The 15157-nt window shown below is 42.4% G+C and overlaps 1 protein-coding gene across 6 annotated transcripts in view; it reads right to left on the reverse strand.

The window, feature by feature from the left end:
* The window catches only part of EEIG2 (EEIG family member 2), a 48351-nt gene extending 33194 nt beyond the window's left edge, over window positions 1–15157 (reverse strand). For 5 of the 6 annotated variants that reach the window (XM_075422228.1, XM_075422230.1, XM_075422226.1 and 2 more), the window contains exon 1: window positions 14919–15140. In XM_075422228.1, coding sequence (XP_075278343.1) covers window positions 14919–15067 — 149 coding nt within the window. In that variant the 5' untranslated portion in view covers window positions 15068–15140. Of the gene's footprint in view, window positions 1–14918 lie in introns of all 6 variants that reach the window. The other variant, XM_075422225.1, reaches the window with a different exon arrangement.

A 15157-nucleotide genomic window follows, 5' to 3' on the forward strand; every position in this document is an offset into this window, starting at 1 on the left:
TCCCTCTACAGCAATTTGCATACCCGACCTGAGATCAAAGCAGGGTGAATTCCAGCATAAAACCGTGCAGTCCCTCAGACACAGCACAGCCCGCAGCACCAGCAGCCACCACACCAGACGGGTCAGGGAACCTTACACCTGGTGGGGCACACAGCCCCCTCTGGGCAACCAGCGGCGCGGCCCGGCCCAGAAGCGGCGTGGCGAGAACCATCTTCCTGACATTCAAGGCCTTGGTTGGAAAAAGTGTGTATAATTCAATTACTGCAGTAGAACTCCTTGTGGACAAACAGCTGGACTTTATTATCTTTCCAGGGTTCAGATGGCCTTTCTAGATGATGTTGTTCACTCTGTTGAACGGTGAAAATATTGACATCATGACTGAAGAGTTGTCCCCTCTATTTACCTTGTTAAAAAGGACTCAGATTTTTTATTTTCCCGAAGATTAACGCCAGAAGTGAAAACTGTTTTACAAAAAGTTTCGGATAAAATTGCAATTGCCTTTACTTCCAGAATTAATGTCAATTTACCAACAAATTTGTATATAATTTATGGGGTTTTGTTTTCCAGCCTTATGCTCTTTTAGGTCTGTGGTGTGCTAATGCGCAGGAGTTGAAGACTCTGGAATGGATCTTTTTCTCTCATATGCCCATGAAAACGTTCACCACAAAGGTAGACATGATTGGGTCCTTAATAGCATAAGGTTGGATCATTGTCAGCAATTGACACGACGAGATCCTGATGCTATTTACCTGCTGCTGGCTAAAGATGACTTTGTAGTATTAACTAGAGAATCCTTATTGCTGCAAACCGTTTTAGCTGATTATGATATTAATGTATGCTAATGAGTTCTCGAGAGTGCCTGCTTTCTAGGGCTCTGGGGTTAAGTTTTGGAGAGTGAATTATTTTGCTCCTTTCTGGTAACAGAATTTGAGTACCCAGGTAGGACCCTGCTCTTGAACATCAATGGTCCGAGGGATCGCAGGACCTCCAGCCGGCACCAAGGGATTCTCGGGGAGAACCTCTGATCCCTGGACCAAAAAGTTCTGAGCACAGACCATTAATAACACAAAGGCATTCTTCCAGTGTTATTTTTTTGTTGCCTGCCTGTTAGTCGTAGTGAAAGCTTCACAGCATTGGGCTACATCACTGGGGAGAAGGGAAAGTGCCCTTCGTAAAACAGAATTGAAAAGAGAGTACTCTTCCTGAAACTGAGGCTTGGGAATTTGTCTGTTAAATGTTGAATATTATTGTAAGTCATTGTCTGTTCCTAAGTCTTTGTAATATTTGGATTTATGCTGAAAACTTGGTGTGCCTGTGTGTGTGTGATCGCGACTATAAATGTGTGATTTTATGTGTTTGTATTTCTGTGTTCTGATGGATTTATTCTGTTTCTGTGATCTAACGGATTTGTCTGGACTAAGTAACTGCCTTTGTGTCTTCCAGTTTGGTAAATTCTGCAGGTATTGATTATTTCTGGTTTTTGACTTTAGACTGTTGTATTTGGACTCTGATTTATCGGGACTTCGGAAGCATTTGATGCAACAGGGAATAGATGTGGTGATGTCTGTAGATTTATGCTTTTATGTACATTGATTTTAGCCTATATAGTTAATGAGTCATAGTTCTAGATACATTGATCATTAACCTAGGTGACTAATATGGATAGCCAATACTGAATGTTATGGATGTTTGTATGTGTGATGAGTATACCATTCTCAGGCTAACTTGACCCTTCTTTACACCTGGCAGGTTATGGTATGCACTTCACATCTATATGTCTTTTTATTACAATTTGTGTTCTTGTGTTTGTTTTTAGTATTGCACTGTAGTGGGGCTGTTACTGGACCATAATGCCAATAGTGATGCTTACGGTGTGTCAATGTAGCACTTGCTTTAAAGTCATTAAATAAAAAAGGGGGAGATGTAGAGGAACGGGATAAAAGCAGATTGCTGTAATAAACAGAAGAGAAAAATGCTGAAGTAAACAGGACTTGTGGATGTGCTGAAGGAGCCGAGTACATGATCAGGAGTTAAAAATTATTTCAATGGCAACCAACGCATTTATCTGAATTGCACCTTAACACCATTGTGCATTCATTGTAAAAGAATCAATACCGTAAGTGAGATCTATTCAATCCACTTATATTGGTTCCGTGTATAATACGCATAACACAAAAGGCACTAGAGGCAACTGTAAAGAAAATTTTTGTGACGCAACTAACAGCAATTGAGCAAATGTTTTTAAAGCAATGATAAGATAGCTTAGCTTTTTATTGAAAGAAAAGGGGGGAGATGTTGGGGTTGATGTAGCTTGAGAGTTAGCATGACTAGGCCGCTTAAGTGAAACAGTTAGCATAACTGAACAGGCTGCTGGAAAGGGCAGCTAAGAATAGCAATTGAGAAAGTTCTGATAGTGCACATGGGGTGGGTTAGCAAAAACAAGATGCGTTCAAGGACGTGGAGGCGGTCTGTTGCTATTGGCGTTAGTGCATAGTTACCAATCATAAGGGAATATAGGGTGCGTGAACAGCGCGTGATTTATGTCTGTAGCCTATCCGAATAAGCGTGATCGCGTGTACAGATATGAAAAATGTATATAACCACGCAAGCAGACCAATAAAGTAAACCAACTGTGCATTGCATCAATGTGTGAGAGTCGTTCCTGTCCCTGCACGGATGCTGAAACTCAGCAGGTGGGAGTGTTGATCCGCTTGAGAGTAGGAAGGCTCTGCAGAGGGATCTGGACAGGCTGGACCGATGGGCCGAGGCCAACTGTATGAATTTCAACAAGGCCAAATGCTGGGTCCTGCACTTCGGTCACAACAACCCCATGCAGCGCTACAGGCTTGGGGAAGAGTGGCTGGAAAGCTGCCCAGCAGAGAAGGATCTTGGGGTGCTGAACATAAGCCAGCAGTGTGCCCAGGTGCCCAAGAAGGCCAATGACATGCTGGCTTGTATCAGGAATAGCATGGCCAGCAGGAGTAGGGAGGTGATTGTGCCCCTATACTTAGTACTGGTGAGGCTGCACCTCGAGTACTGTGTTCAGTTTTGGGACCTTCACTACATGAAAGACATTGAGGTGCTGGAGCATGTCCAGAGAAGGGCAACGAGGCTGTTCAGGGGTCTAGAGAACAAGTCTCATGAAGCGCAGCTGAGGGAACTGGGGCTGTTTAGTCTGGTGAAGAGGAGGCTGAGGGGGGACCTTATTGCTCTCTTACAGCTACCTGAAAGGAGGTTGTAGTGAGGCAGGTGTTGGTCTCTTCTCCCAAGTAACAAGTGACAGGACGAGAGGCAATGGCCTCAAGTTGCATCATGGGAGGTTTAGATTAGATACTAGGAAAAATTTCTTCACTGAAAGAGTGTTCAGACATGGGAATAGGCTGTCCAGGGAGGTGGTGGAATCACCATCCCTGAAGGTGTTCAAAAAAAGCGTAGATGTGGCACTTCGTGATATGGTTTAGTAGGCATGGTGGTGTTGGGTTGACGGTTGGATTTGATGACTTTAGAGGTCTTTTCCAACCTATGATTCTATGACTTGCTCATGCTCTCAACCTTGCTGGTACCCTAATGTTCAGGAGCTTGTTAAACTATAAAGACTGAACGAGAAGTGAACTTGAATGCAGATTAACTCAGTGACATAGTTGGTCAAGATTTTCTTTCACCAAAACCATCACATTTTGGCACACTGGTAGTATTTGTCCCCCCAAAAATCCAAATGCATAGACACAAAAAGTCCCAGAGTCAGCACAGAGTAGTTTCAGCACAGAGTAAGGATCTCAGTTTTAATGCGTCACTACAATTAAAAACCCTCTACATTAAGAGGATAATTAAAAAATGCTGTTGCCTAAACAAAGTGATTGTTGTAGCCACTTGTCTGTTTTACCGGACTTTAAAGAGCTACCAAAATTAAATCTTACCAGAAATATCTAATCAATACTAAAATGCATGGAATTTTACAAACCTTTTATAAATTTCAAAAACAACTCTTAACAATCCTTTGACTTAAGCTGTATCTCTAAGATCAAGGCATATCCGCTATGGCCGTGAATCCACAGAGAGCCTGCATTTGCACATTACCATGCATCCAATAATATCTGCAAAACAATGCAGTCTTGAGTATCCTTTTGGAAACTAGAAGCAATGTATATTTTCTGCTATTCATTATAAGGCTATAGAACGATGCTACAAGACTGAAAGCGTTCACTTGTCATCCATAAAGGTCAGGAAATCCCTTCTCATAGCATCTGCTCATCACACAAATAGGACAGTTGTCATCACCCTTACCACCCTTCCCTTACCACCCAGCATACCATTTGGACTGCCAGTAACAGAATCACTTCTCCTGTTCATCATTTTGCTAAGTTTTTACATCTGTAACATTTCAATTTATTTAGTAGTAATATTTTTTCCTACAAAAAAAAGTTTCTGTAAACTCGTAAGGTAAAGATAATGTGCCACAATCTTTGTACAATTCAGTATCATGATTCAGATTGTGTTTCTGCTTCTCAGGACAGTTTTCTATCAGTAACAGATACTGATGCTCTAATTCTTGTAAAAATAAAATCAAGTAAAATCAGGTATACCCCTTCCTCCTCATAATGTTGTCAAAAAAAGTATCATCAGTTTCTTTCACTGGCACATTGTTTTAAAAAACAAAATATTTGAAACATTCACAATATGAATGTACAACATGTACACAACCTGAAACCTGAAAAAAAAAACCCCCAACCAACTGCCCGCTCCTCCAGTTCTTCTGATTCCATTATAAAAAGAAAAACTTGACATATTTTAATGAAGGTAGTTTTTGTGTAAAGAAAAACACCAGCAAGTTATTCCCCTTGTGCTGAAAAAAAGTAAAATATTCAGAACATTTAACTTCAAAGAGTAATAACTAAGTTTATAAGATTCTTTGTTCAAGTGCAAGGCCTTTAGAAAATAAAGTTACATTGATCGGTTACTATGGAAATGAACCCAGGTAACTTCTTGGCCAGGGTGCCTATGCTACAGGGCCTGCTGGAGAGCTTTCTGTTATGAGTTGGTTTCCCATGAGCCTCACAGTTGCTTTACCACATGCAAAGCAAACCCAGTTGTTTTATGAATCAAAATATATCTTGGTTACTAAGTTGTATTCAAATATATACTAGGTTGTAGTGCTTTGGTGTAACTTAACAAATGCTTTCAGTAAGACCTAACCAAGAATAAATTGAACAGACAGGTATTTTAAGAGAAATTGATTCCAAAGTATACTTTTAAGTTACCATCAGTTTAACAAATTGTTTTTTCCTTAGAAGGACAATTTCACATTGACTAAATTTCAAATGCAAGATTTCAGCTGTAGACAAGTCTTTTTCTGTATTTATTTTATGTACTGTACACAATTGCCATTTAAAATGGTGAAGGTTTGGGTTTTTTTTGAAGGTGTTTATGACCAGCAGATTATTTGTTCATTTCCACATGGATAAAGGATATGAATAATGGCTTGTTTCAGCAAATAGCTACAAATGCAAAAGTAAATCACTTTTAAGGACCTTAAGTGTTGTGGGAAAAATCCTTTCTTGCTAAATGGAAAAACTTTAGCAGGAGAGGCTTAGAAATAAAGAAGCCAAAACTCCTTGTGGGCATTTACCAAAATACTGTGTTCCATTAATTAGAAAATTGTTTATTCAAATTTTGAATCGGAATTATTCTAGACAGCCAATTATAAAATAGCTTTTTCACTCCATGAGGTAAATGGCAATATTATTGTTATAATTATTACTTTTTAAAGCTGGAATTTTGGTGGGAGGATTGCTTTGGACTTCTAAGAATTGTTGAAGCCAGGTTCTTGGAGTCCAAAGTACAGGAATAAAATGCCTTTAGAAGAGTTATCTCTGATCAAGTGCAGCTTTCCCAACACTGCCAAAGTTTACTACATTTTACTACATTTACTACCTTGCCAAAGTTGCTACACAGAAATATAGTCTTCTTGTTTGGTTTAGATCCATGCAGCTGAAGTGTCAAACAATACGGTTTACTCATGTCTTTTCTTTTGATATCTCTACTGTACACACAAACAAAAATATAAACAAGATCATCCAACAAAGGGATCCTTCACTCTCAAATTAAACTAAAATCCTTACTGCTAAGTTGATAATAGAAGTAGAAACAAACACAAATAGACAAATATGAAATTAACACAGATACTTTAAAGCAAATGAGATCTAGTACAAACACCAGTACCAATTTTATTCAAATGTATTCTATGCATCTAATACACATAAATTCATACACGTAAGACACATGCTGCCCATGCATGTACCAATTCCAACATCATCGTCTTTAAAGAATGTTGAGCTACAAAGGAGCAAAAAAATAGTCAATAACTTTTCAAATACCAAGCTCTACTTGAAATAGTTCAGATGTTTCATAATCAGAATGCTAAACTTAGTTTCATATATATGCATTTCTTGAAGTTAGAGCTCAGACCATGATCTCCAAAAGTATAAACTGTAGTAATAAGCTTATGCAAAGCTTCAATTTATCTCTTATATTCAGGAAGAAATACAGTTTACTTTTCGTTTAATACTCTGTGTTTCCTCCATGCCTCAGTCATATAAGAAGATACATTCTATCCAACAAAAAACTTTTTTTCCTAAGCATTGCAAAAAAACCCCGAACAAAACCAGGCATTTACAAAGAGCTTCAATGCTTCACAAATTTCAGCACTAAGCAAACCAGCAAACAGCTGGCTCTGCAGGAACTGCTCCACTTGTTTACAGTGCACAACTCCCCAGTTAATTTGCTGTTAGTACATGCAAAACTAACAGAGCAATCATTTTCTATTCCATGTGTTTTTACTCATAATAAACAGGTTAAATCTCTAACTAGCAACATTTCACAGAATCACAGAATGGTAGGGGTTGGAAGGGACCTCTGTGGGTCATCTAGGCCAACCCCCCTGCCGAAGCAGGGTCACCTACTGCACGCAGCACAGGACCTTGTCCAGGTGGGTCTTTAATATCTCCAGAGAAGGAGACTCCGCCACATCTCTGGGCAACCTGTTCCAGTGCTCCGTCACCCTCAGAGGGAAGAAGTTCTTCCTCATGTTCAGGTGGAACTTCCTGTGCTTCAGTTTGTGCCCATTGCCCCTTTGTCCTGTTGCTGGGCACTACTGAAAAGAGCTTGGCCCCATCCTCCTGACACCCAACTTTCAGATACTTGTAAGCATTTATAAGGTCCCCTCTCAGCCTTCTCTTCTTCAGGCTGAACAAGCCCAGCTCCCTCAGCCTCTCCTCATAGGAGAGATGTTCCAGTCCCCTCATCATCCTTGTAGCCCTCCGCTGGACTCTCTCCAGTAGCTCTTCATCTTTCTTGAATTGGGGAGCCCAGAACTGGACAGAGTACTCCAGATGTGGCCTCACTAGGGCAGCGTAGAGGGGAAGGAGAACCTCCCTTGACCTGCTGGCTACACTCCTCTTGTTGCATCCCAGAATGCCATTGGCCTTGCTGGCAGCCAGGGCACACTGCTGGCTCATGGTTAACCTGTCGTCCACTAGGACACCCAGGTCCCTCTCCACAGAGCTGCTCTCCAGCAGTTCCACCCCAAGCCTGTACTGATGCATGGGGTTGTTCCTCCCCAGGTGCAGGACCCTGCATTTGCCCTTGTTGAACCTCATCAGGTTCCTCTCTGCCCAACTTTCGAGCCTGTCGAGGTCACGCTGAATGGCAGCACAGACTTCTGGTGTATCCACCACACCTCCCAGTTTGGTGTCATCAGCAAACTTGCTGAGGGTACATTCTAACTCTTCACCCAGGTCGTTGATGAAGAAGTTGAACAAGGCTGAGCCCAGTACTGACCCCTGGGGGACACCACTAGTTACTGGCCTCCAACTACCCTAAGCGCCACTGATGACAACCCTCTGAGCTCTGCCATTCAGCCAGTTCTCAATCCACCCCATCGAGCACTCATCCAGCCCACACTTCCTGAGCTTCCCTAGGAGGATATTATGGGAGACTGTGTCGAAAGCCTTGCTGAAGTCTAGGTAGACAACATCTACGGCTCTCCCCTCATCTACCCAGCCAGTCATGCCATCGTAGAAAGCTATCACATTGGTCAAGCATGATCTCCCCTTGGTGAATCCATGCTGACTACTCCTGATAACCTTCTTTTCTTCCACTTGCTTGTTGATGACCTCCAGGATAAGCTGCTCCATCACCTTTCCTGGGATGGAGGTGAGGCTGACTGGCCTGTAGTTCCCTGGACCCTCCTTCTTGCCCTTTTTGAAGATTGGCGTGGCATTGGCCTTTCTCCAGTCCTCGGGCACCTCTCCTGTCCTCCAGGACCTCTCAAAGATGATGGAGAGTGGCTCAGCAGTGTCATCCGCCAGCTCCCTCAGCACTCGTGGGTGCATTCCATCAGGGCCCATGGATTTGTGGACGTCCAGATCGCTTAAGCGATCCCTCACACAGTCCTCCTTGACCAAGGGAAAGTCGTCCTCTCTGTAGGCTTCTTCTCTTACCTCCGGGGCCTGAGATTCCTGAGGGCCAGTCTTAGCACTGAAGACTGAAGCAGAGAAGGCATTCAGTAGCTCTGCCTTCTCCGCATCCTCCATCACCAGGACACCCACCTCGTTCAGCAGCAGCCCCACATTGTCCCTAGCCTTCCTTTTGCTGCTGATGTAGTTGAAGAAGCCCTTCTTGTTGTTTTTGACATCCCTTGCCAGCTTCAATTCCAGGTGGGCCTTGGCCTTCCTCGTCGCATCCCTTTCATCTCAAGTATTTAATAGAAAACACATATAAACCGATCATCACATGGAAATAGATCTGCTTTGGAATACTTTCACTAACTGCTCGTTGCAGGCAAATGCAGAGTCCTAAAAGGGAATTAGCACTGTAAAGGGCAAACTGCATGACCGTAGCCAGCAGTTCGAAGGAAGTGATTGTTCCCCTCTGTTGAACATTTGTAAGGCTGTATCTACAGCACTGTGTCTGTTTTTGGGGCCCCCTCAGTGGAAGTAAGACATCAATAAACTGAAGCAAGTCCAAGGGACACGAGATGGGAGTCTGGAGTAAGGGATAAGGAAGATGAAGCACCTGATGCAGGAGAAGTTGGGAACATGGGATATTTACAATCTGAAGCAGAGGTGAAGGAAGATCTAATTGCTACAGCCATCTCTATTAATTTAGAGAGAAGATGGAGCCAGACACTTCTTAGTGAGGAGTGGAGAAAGGAAAAGCAATAGCAAGACAAATTTCAATAAAATAAGGGAAAATAATGTCCACAGTAGAAGTGGTGAAGCAGAGGGGGAGGTTCTTCCAGTCTACAAATACTGGAATCCTCATTCTTACAGATTTTCTAAAGTTGGCAAAGCTCTGAGCTTCCTGATCTAATTGAAGTTAGTCTTGCTTTGAGCAGGAAGTTGGACTACGTGATCCCTAGCACTCCCCTCCACCCCAAATTATTCCATGAACAGAAATAGTCCTTAAAATATGACAGCAATTAGGTGCTACAGTGCTTGCAAATGGCAAGTTTATGACAGCAAAATACTGTGCTCTGTGTACTGTGCTGAGGTCAGGGGGGAAAAACAAACCAAACAACATCACCAGCTACTTTAAACCAAAGTGCCTATTCTCCTGCACAAGCCAGACATATTAACCATAAAAGCTTTTCCCCCCACCCCTCCTCTTTAACAGACGCCTGTCATGTATCTCTTTTCAGAACTTTTTCCTGAAAAGCTAGCTGTTGCTGTATCTCTCACCAGTACTTACAATTACGGTAACAAAAGGCTTACAAGAACAAGCCCTTTTCATACCTGCAATAACCAGCTACTTCTCATGCAAAATGCAGTCTGTACAAACATTTTCTTATGTCCTACTGTAGCCTAAAGATGACTTTCTTCAGATCTGATTCTTTTTTTTAGTCTTTTGATTAATTCTTTGATTTTCCTCCATCCTTTTTCAGATATTTGATTTCTTCATCTGTAATTTCCCCACCATTACTGTTCCACCCTTATACATGAACTCTCCCATTAATACTTTAGCCCCATTTTCTTCCCCTGTCAACCCTGTCCAGAATATCCACACCAATCCTTGTACATCACGTTACCTTCCTCAAACATATTCTCTAAGTCTGTTGACTAAACCCATTTTATCGTAACTATTAATGAAAGGCTGAAGAGGTAAAAAGAAACTACATTAAACAAAAAAAAAGTTAAAATTTGTGTAGAGAACTTCCCCTTTTTCCTTCTTCCTCTTCACAGAGAAGGAGAAGGCCTAGAAGCTGCTCAACCACCAGTCTATTCACAACACAGAAAACACTAACTGGACATTCAGGAATCTGAAAAGAGCATTTACAAAATTGCAAGCCACGACTTTAATCCCATTGCCAATTTGTCTCACAGCACTTGAAAATTTACTTTGTTTCAGTTTTTCCAACTACAAATCCAGTTCCAGCCAAAAGGCTATCAAAAGCAGTATTATCCACTACCAACTCTGAAGACTGTCAACAGGATTCATACATCATGCAGGAAGATGGGAGTGATAGGCACAATAATTCTATGTGACAGGTTTATTTTTCTAACAAGTACTTCTGTTTAAAAACAGAAAGCTGGTTAAGCTGTGCTACTATCAGGAACAATTTTCCCTTTCAAATGCAATAGCAGCAACAGGAAAAACAATGACTAAAAAGCAATTTGAAGAGTCCAGTGAGGCAGAAAATGTACTTGCTGGAGTCACAAAAATGAGATGTAGTTTTAGACAGCCAAGAAGAAGGTAGCCAAGCATCACTAGCAGTAAGAAGTACTCATTATTTGGAAGATAAGAAATCATTTTCTACAGAAGACAATTACATACTCTTGCCTGTACCTATTAGATAAGAATATATTCATGTGAGTAATGCAAGCTCTCCGAGAATGCCTCTCAGGACTCAAGGGTGTGCTGTACATTAACAAACCTTCCCTGGAATCTGTTGGAGAATAAAACATTTTGATGGAATAGTTAATAGCGCTCAGCTGCCCCTAATCTCTATCTGTCACACAGATACCAATCATAATTAGCTGCTTTGTTTTGAACCTTATTTTGTAAAAGAATGACAAGAGAAACATCAGCCATCTAAAGTGTCAGAAATCAGATCTCAAAGTCAGGGGAATATGACCAAACCAAAGATGGCAGTTGTAAGAACACACCAACCAAGAAACTCTTTCCTTGAGTGGGGTGTGGGTGCAAACTGAGCTAAAAATGTTAACTACCAGGCTTACAGCTCCTGCACACACTCAAGAAATAAGATCCTTTACCTTCCAAAACTTCTTTGATTTCCTCATATCCCATCTGTTCTTTTGCTGCTGGTTGAGCAACAACTCAGCCTATGAGCAGTTATCTACTGTAGGGACCCATCAACTATTTCTTCAGTCTATTAAAATGAGGGCAGTTGCAGACATATATACTTTCAATGTATTTATGTCTGCATTAAACTAGCCTTGAATAAATATGCTTAGTAAGTCTATACCTTAAAATAGTATTTTTCTGTTCAAAATATTCATGGGTGTAATTTCTGCCCTGGAATAATCTTCTACGCTTTCATGGTGCAATAGACATTATGTGCACGATATTTTATGACCAGACAGTGTACAGATACATAGTATACTGGAACCTTCACAAGTATCCTGTATTACTGTATCGAATTTCAAAGAGAGAGATCCATTATCATTGGCCCAGGGAAAAACAGAAATGTAGAGAGGCCTTTCCACATAGGAAGCCAGGCTTAAGCTAGAAAGTTTTTTAAATGAGAATGAGGTTTGTTTGCATAACTTTGCATACATCCACAGTCTATTTGCTGAAAATCCATGCTTTGTTATAAAATCTAAAAATACTACTGTAAAAATCCAGAAGTCATATTAGAAAGCAATTTCAAAAAGGGGAGAGCAAGAACTACACTGTATGGCTGATGGGCAGCTTACTAAATCAAAAAAGCCCTCCCCCCTCCCACAACTCCCTTTTCCACATTGCAGAGTCAAACTTGTAACCCATCCATGCTCCTAAAAATTCCATGGTCCTGTTCTTGCACACACACTCAGACATTCCCCCCCAAGGTTTAAACATTGCTACTACTTGGCTGTTCAATGTCCTTTGATAGGACCAGATTATTTTAAAAAGTTGAACATTTTGTCAGGTAATCAAGCATTTAGCATTATAATACACATACCATATTTCTTACTCTTTCTCAGTAAAGGTCTGAGAAGCGCAAAAAAAAAATTTAGTAGCTTGAAATTTCTTCTCTCTTCTTTTTGTCCCACTTCGTCATTCAGAAGGATGATCTAGGTCCCACACTTCTGCAGGATCAAGGCTTTAATCATTCTTTCAGCATGATCCACACAGGGCTAAGAAAACAAGCACTGCTGCCAGCCTGTGGTTCTACGACATTTCTTTCTCAGTGAGTAAACTGGAAAGAAAATGCTAATAATGTTAGGCTGGTTTATAGCTTGTCGGTATGACTGCCCTTTTACTAAATTTTTTTATTATTATTTTTAAGGTAAGCAGCAGCAGGGTATTGGGTTGTATGAGTACCATCTTGAGAACTTAATTCTCAATAACTTCTCACCAAAAAATTATAGTTTATTAGACCTCAGCCAGTGACAAAAAATAAAAGCTACTAAGAAGACATGGTCAGTTCTTCCACATATTATACAATATTTGAGATAAGTTCTGAAACACAATGGAGTTCTTCAAACTTCTTATATACAAAGATCACTACTTTAAGGATATGACCGTCAGCTCACACTGAAATTAATAAACGCATGCAACTAGATGATGATGGCCATTAAAAAAAATTTGCAACTAACAAGTTTTGAAATGCTGCCACTCTGATGTTAATTTATTCCTTATTCATTCAGACCTTTGCTGAATCACCACTGTGAAAATCTATCTGTTAATTCTTAAGCCGAGAGCAAAGGCACTCCCTAAATTGGTATTGAAGGATCCCTGCAGAGGAATGCTTTACCGTCCTACTAGCATACCTCAACACTTCTCAGTCCAGTAGCAATGGGCCAGTTATACTCCTAGGGACGTTGAGAGTTGTTTCACTGCTGTTCTTATTTTTAAGCCATACCCGAAGAAAAAGAAAATGGAAGAATTTCAAAGCTTCTTTGACTCTGACACCATGCTTCGACACAATGTTTTACATCATCACACTTCCACTGACACTTCCTATGTACACGTACTATCTCCTATCACACATTTTTTACTGTAATACACTGTACTGTACCCATTCATAAAGATATGAATGTATGCTTTCAAGCTTTTAACTTTAGCATCATAAACAGGCAAGGCAAAAAAGGCTAAGATCAAAAACATCAGCTCAGCTGAAATCAACTCGTTTAAAATAGAGATACTGTCCAGAAGATGTCAGCCTGTGAAAGTTACTTCAAGGCAGAAGGGCTGCATTAGGACAGTAATGGCACATTAGTGCCTAAAATCGTGATTATCATCATCATCATCTATTACTCCTGAAGAAGTCACTCACAAGAAAAACGTGGAATGAAAAAAAGTCACAAAATGAGAACAGAACACTGATGAGTTGAAAATCCTCCAACAAGAAGAAAAATTAATCTTCAGTTATACACACTAGCACAATGGAATGGTTAACCAAGGAGGTTTTAGGCCAAAGTTCAATTTTTATGCTCTTTATTCTCCTTGATTAACTCTATTTACAGAATCAAAAGTAGACGATTTAGCAAGTTCTGTAACAGCAGTATTTTAATTAAAAAATAACTGAATAGTCATAGTTCTATTACCGGTTTATGTTTGTTCCCAAAATTCTATGAGACAAATTTCAGTAAACCCTTTCCGTAATAACATTAAAGTAACATAATAACCCATACAACATGAACAAGTGTGATGGGAGGGTAGTCTCCTCAGACCACGGCACACCTTTCCTGTTGACAAGGTTCTGTGTCTGCCTGGTACCTACAAAAAATTAACCCGCTTGCACTCTTTACCCATTTCCACCAGCAAATTGGGAAGCCACTGTCGCAGCAGATGACAGCTCTATTGCTGAGGCACGAAAGGAAAAAAAAAAAAAAAAAACAACCACCCATCTACTGCTGCGCTTGCACTGCAGAAGTAAGTGTGAACAGTCAGTAATGTGTATGACCCGAACACACACAGGAAATAGGACTTTTCCGTGAAACCGTTTATGTTAACTCCCCGTGTAAATATCCACAGAACTAAAGACAGCAAGTCAGCGTGCAACAGAATAAAACATTAAGGTCACACACCTCGCATTCACAGGGGACAGCTCTGACTTCAGGGTTAGTGGCAAGAAATTTCTTCCCCACCCGTCACCCATACAATCAGCAAGCTCCATAGCTCGAGGCATTATGGCACAAGCGACGGGTTTCTTTAGGAAAACCCTCACCCAGGCATAGATTAATTTCCCCTGTTATTCAGTGTTTAAGAGCCTCAATATTTATTTTGAAGCGTTACGACTTCAAGCAGCGAGCAGCCACGCAGGCGACGAGCCTACAAGTGCTCCCGCGCCAGTCCTCTGTTGCCGCCGACGCTGGTAACGCGGACGGGATGAGAAGACAGCCAGCATGCCCGGTGGCACGCCGTGCCACGGGAGCCTTCGGCGTCCATGCGCGCTCCCCTTCCCGCGGGGAAAGGCGAGCAGCACGCCCGCAGGCGCCGGCCGGGGACCGGAGCCGCCAGAAGCCCGCGGGCAGCGCTCCCTCGGGCCCCCAACCCCCGCCCGCCCGGCCAACGACCGCGGCAACCGGCGGAGCCCCAGCCCTCCGCCCCGGCGAGGAGAGGGCGGAAGGAGCCGCGGAGGCGGCGGCTGCCCTGCGTCTCGGAGGCGGGGGGGAGCGCGGCTCCGCGGACTGCAGCGGAGCCCGTCGGGACGGAACGGGGCGGCCGCTCGGCTCGCGAGCCCCGGAGGCACCTACCGGGAGGACTCCCCACTGAAGCTGCCCCCGTCCAGCAGCCGCACCTTGCAGAAGAGGACGCCGTTGACGAACGGCACGGAGGAGAGCTCGTCCAGCTCCAGCTCCACGCGGAACCTGAACTTCTTCTTCTTCACCAAGACGAAGGCCATGGGCCGGGGGCGGGCCGGGGGCCGCCCCCAGGCCCGGTCAGCGCCGCGCGGCAGCTCCCCCCCGCGCCGACCGCCCCGCTCCGCTCCCAT

The sequence above is a fragment of the Opisthocomus hoazin genome, chromosome 6, assembly GCF_030867145.1.
Source record: "Opisthocomus hoazin isolate bOpiHoa1 chromosome 6, bOpiHoa1.hap1, whole genome shotgun sequence".
Lineage (NCBI taxonomy): Eukaryota > Metazoa > Chordata > Aves > Opisthocomiformes > Opisthocomidae > Opisthocomus > Opisthocomus hoazin.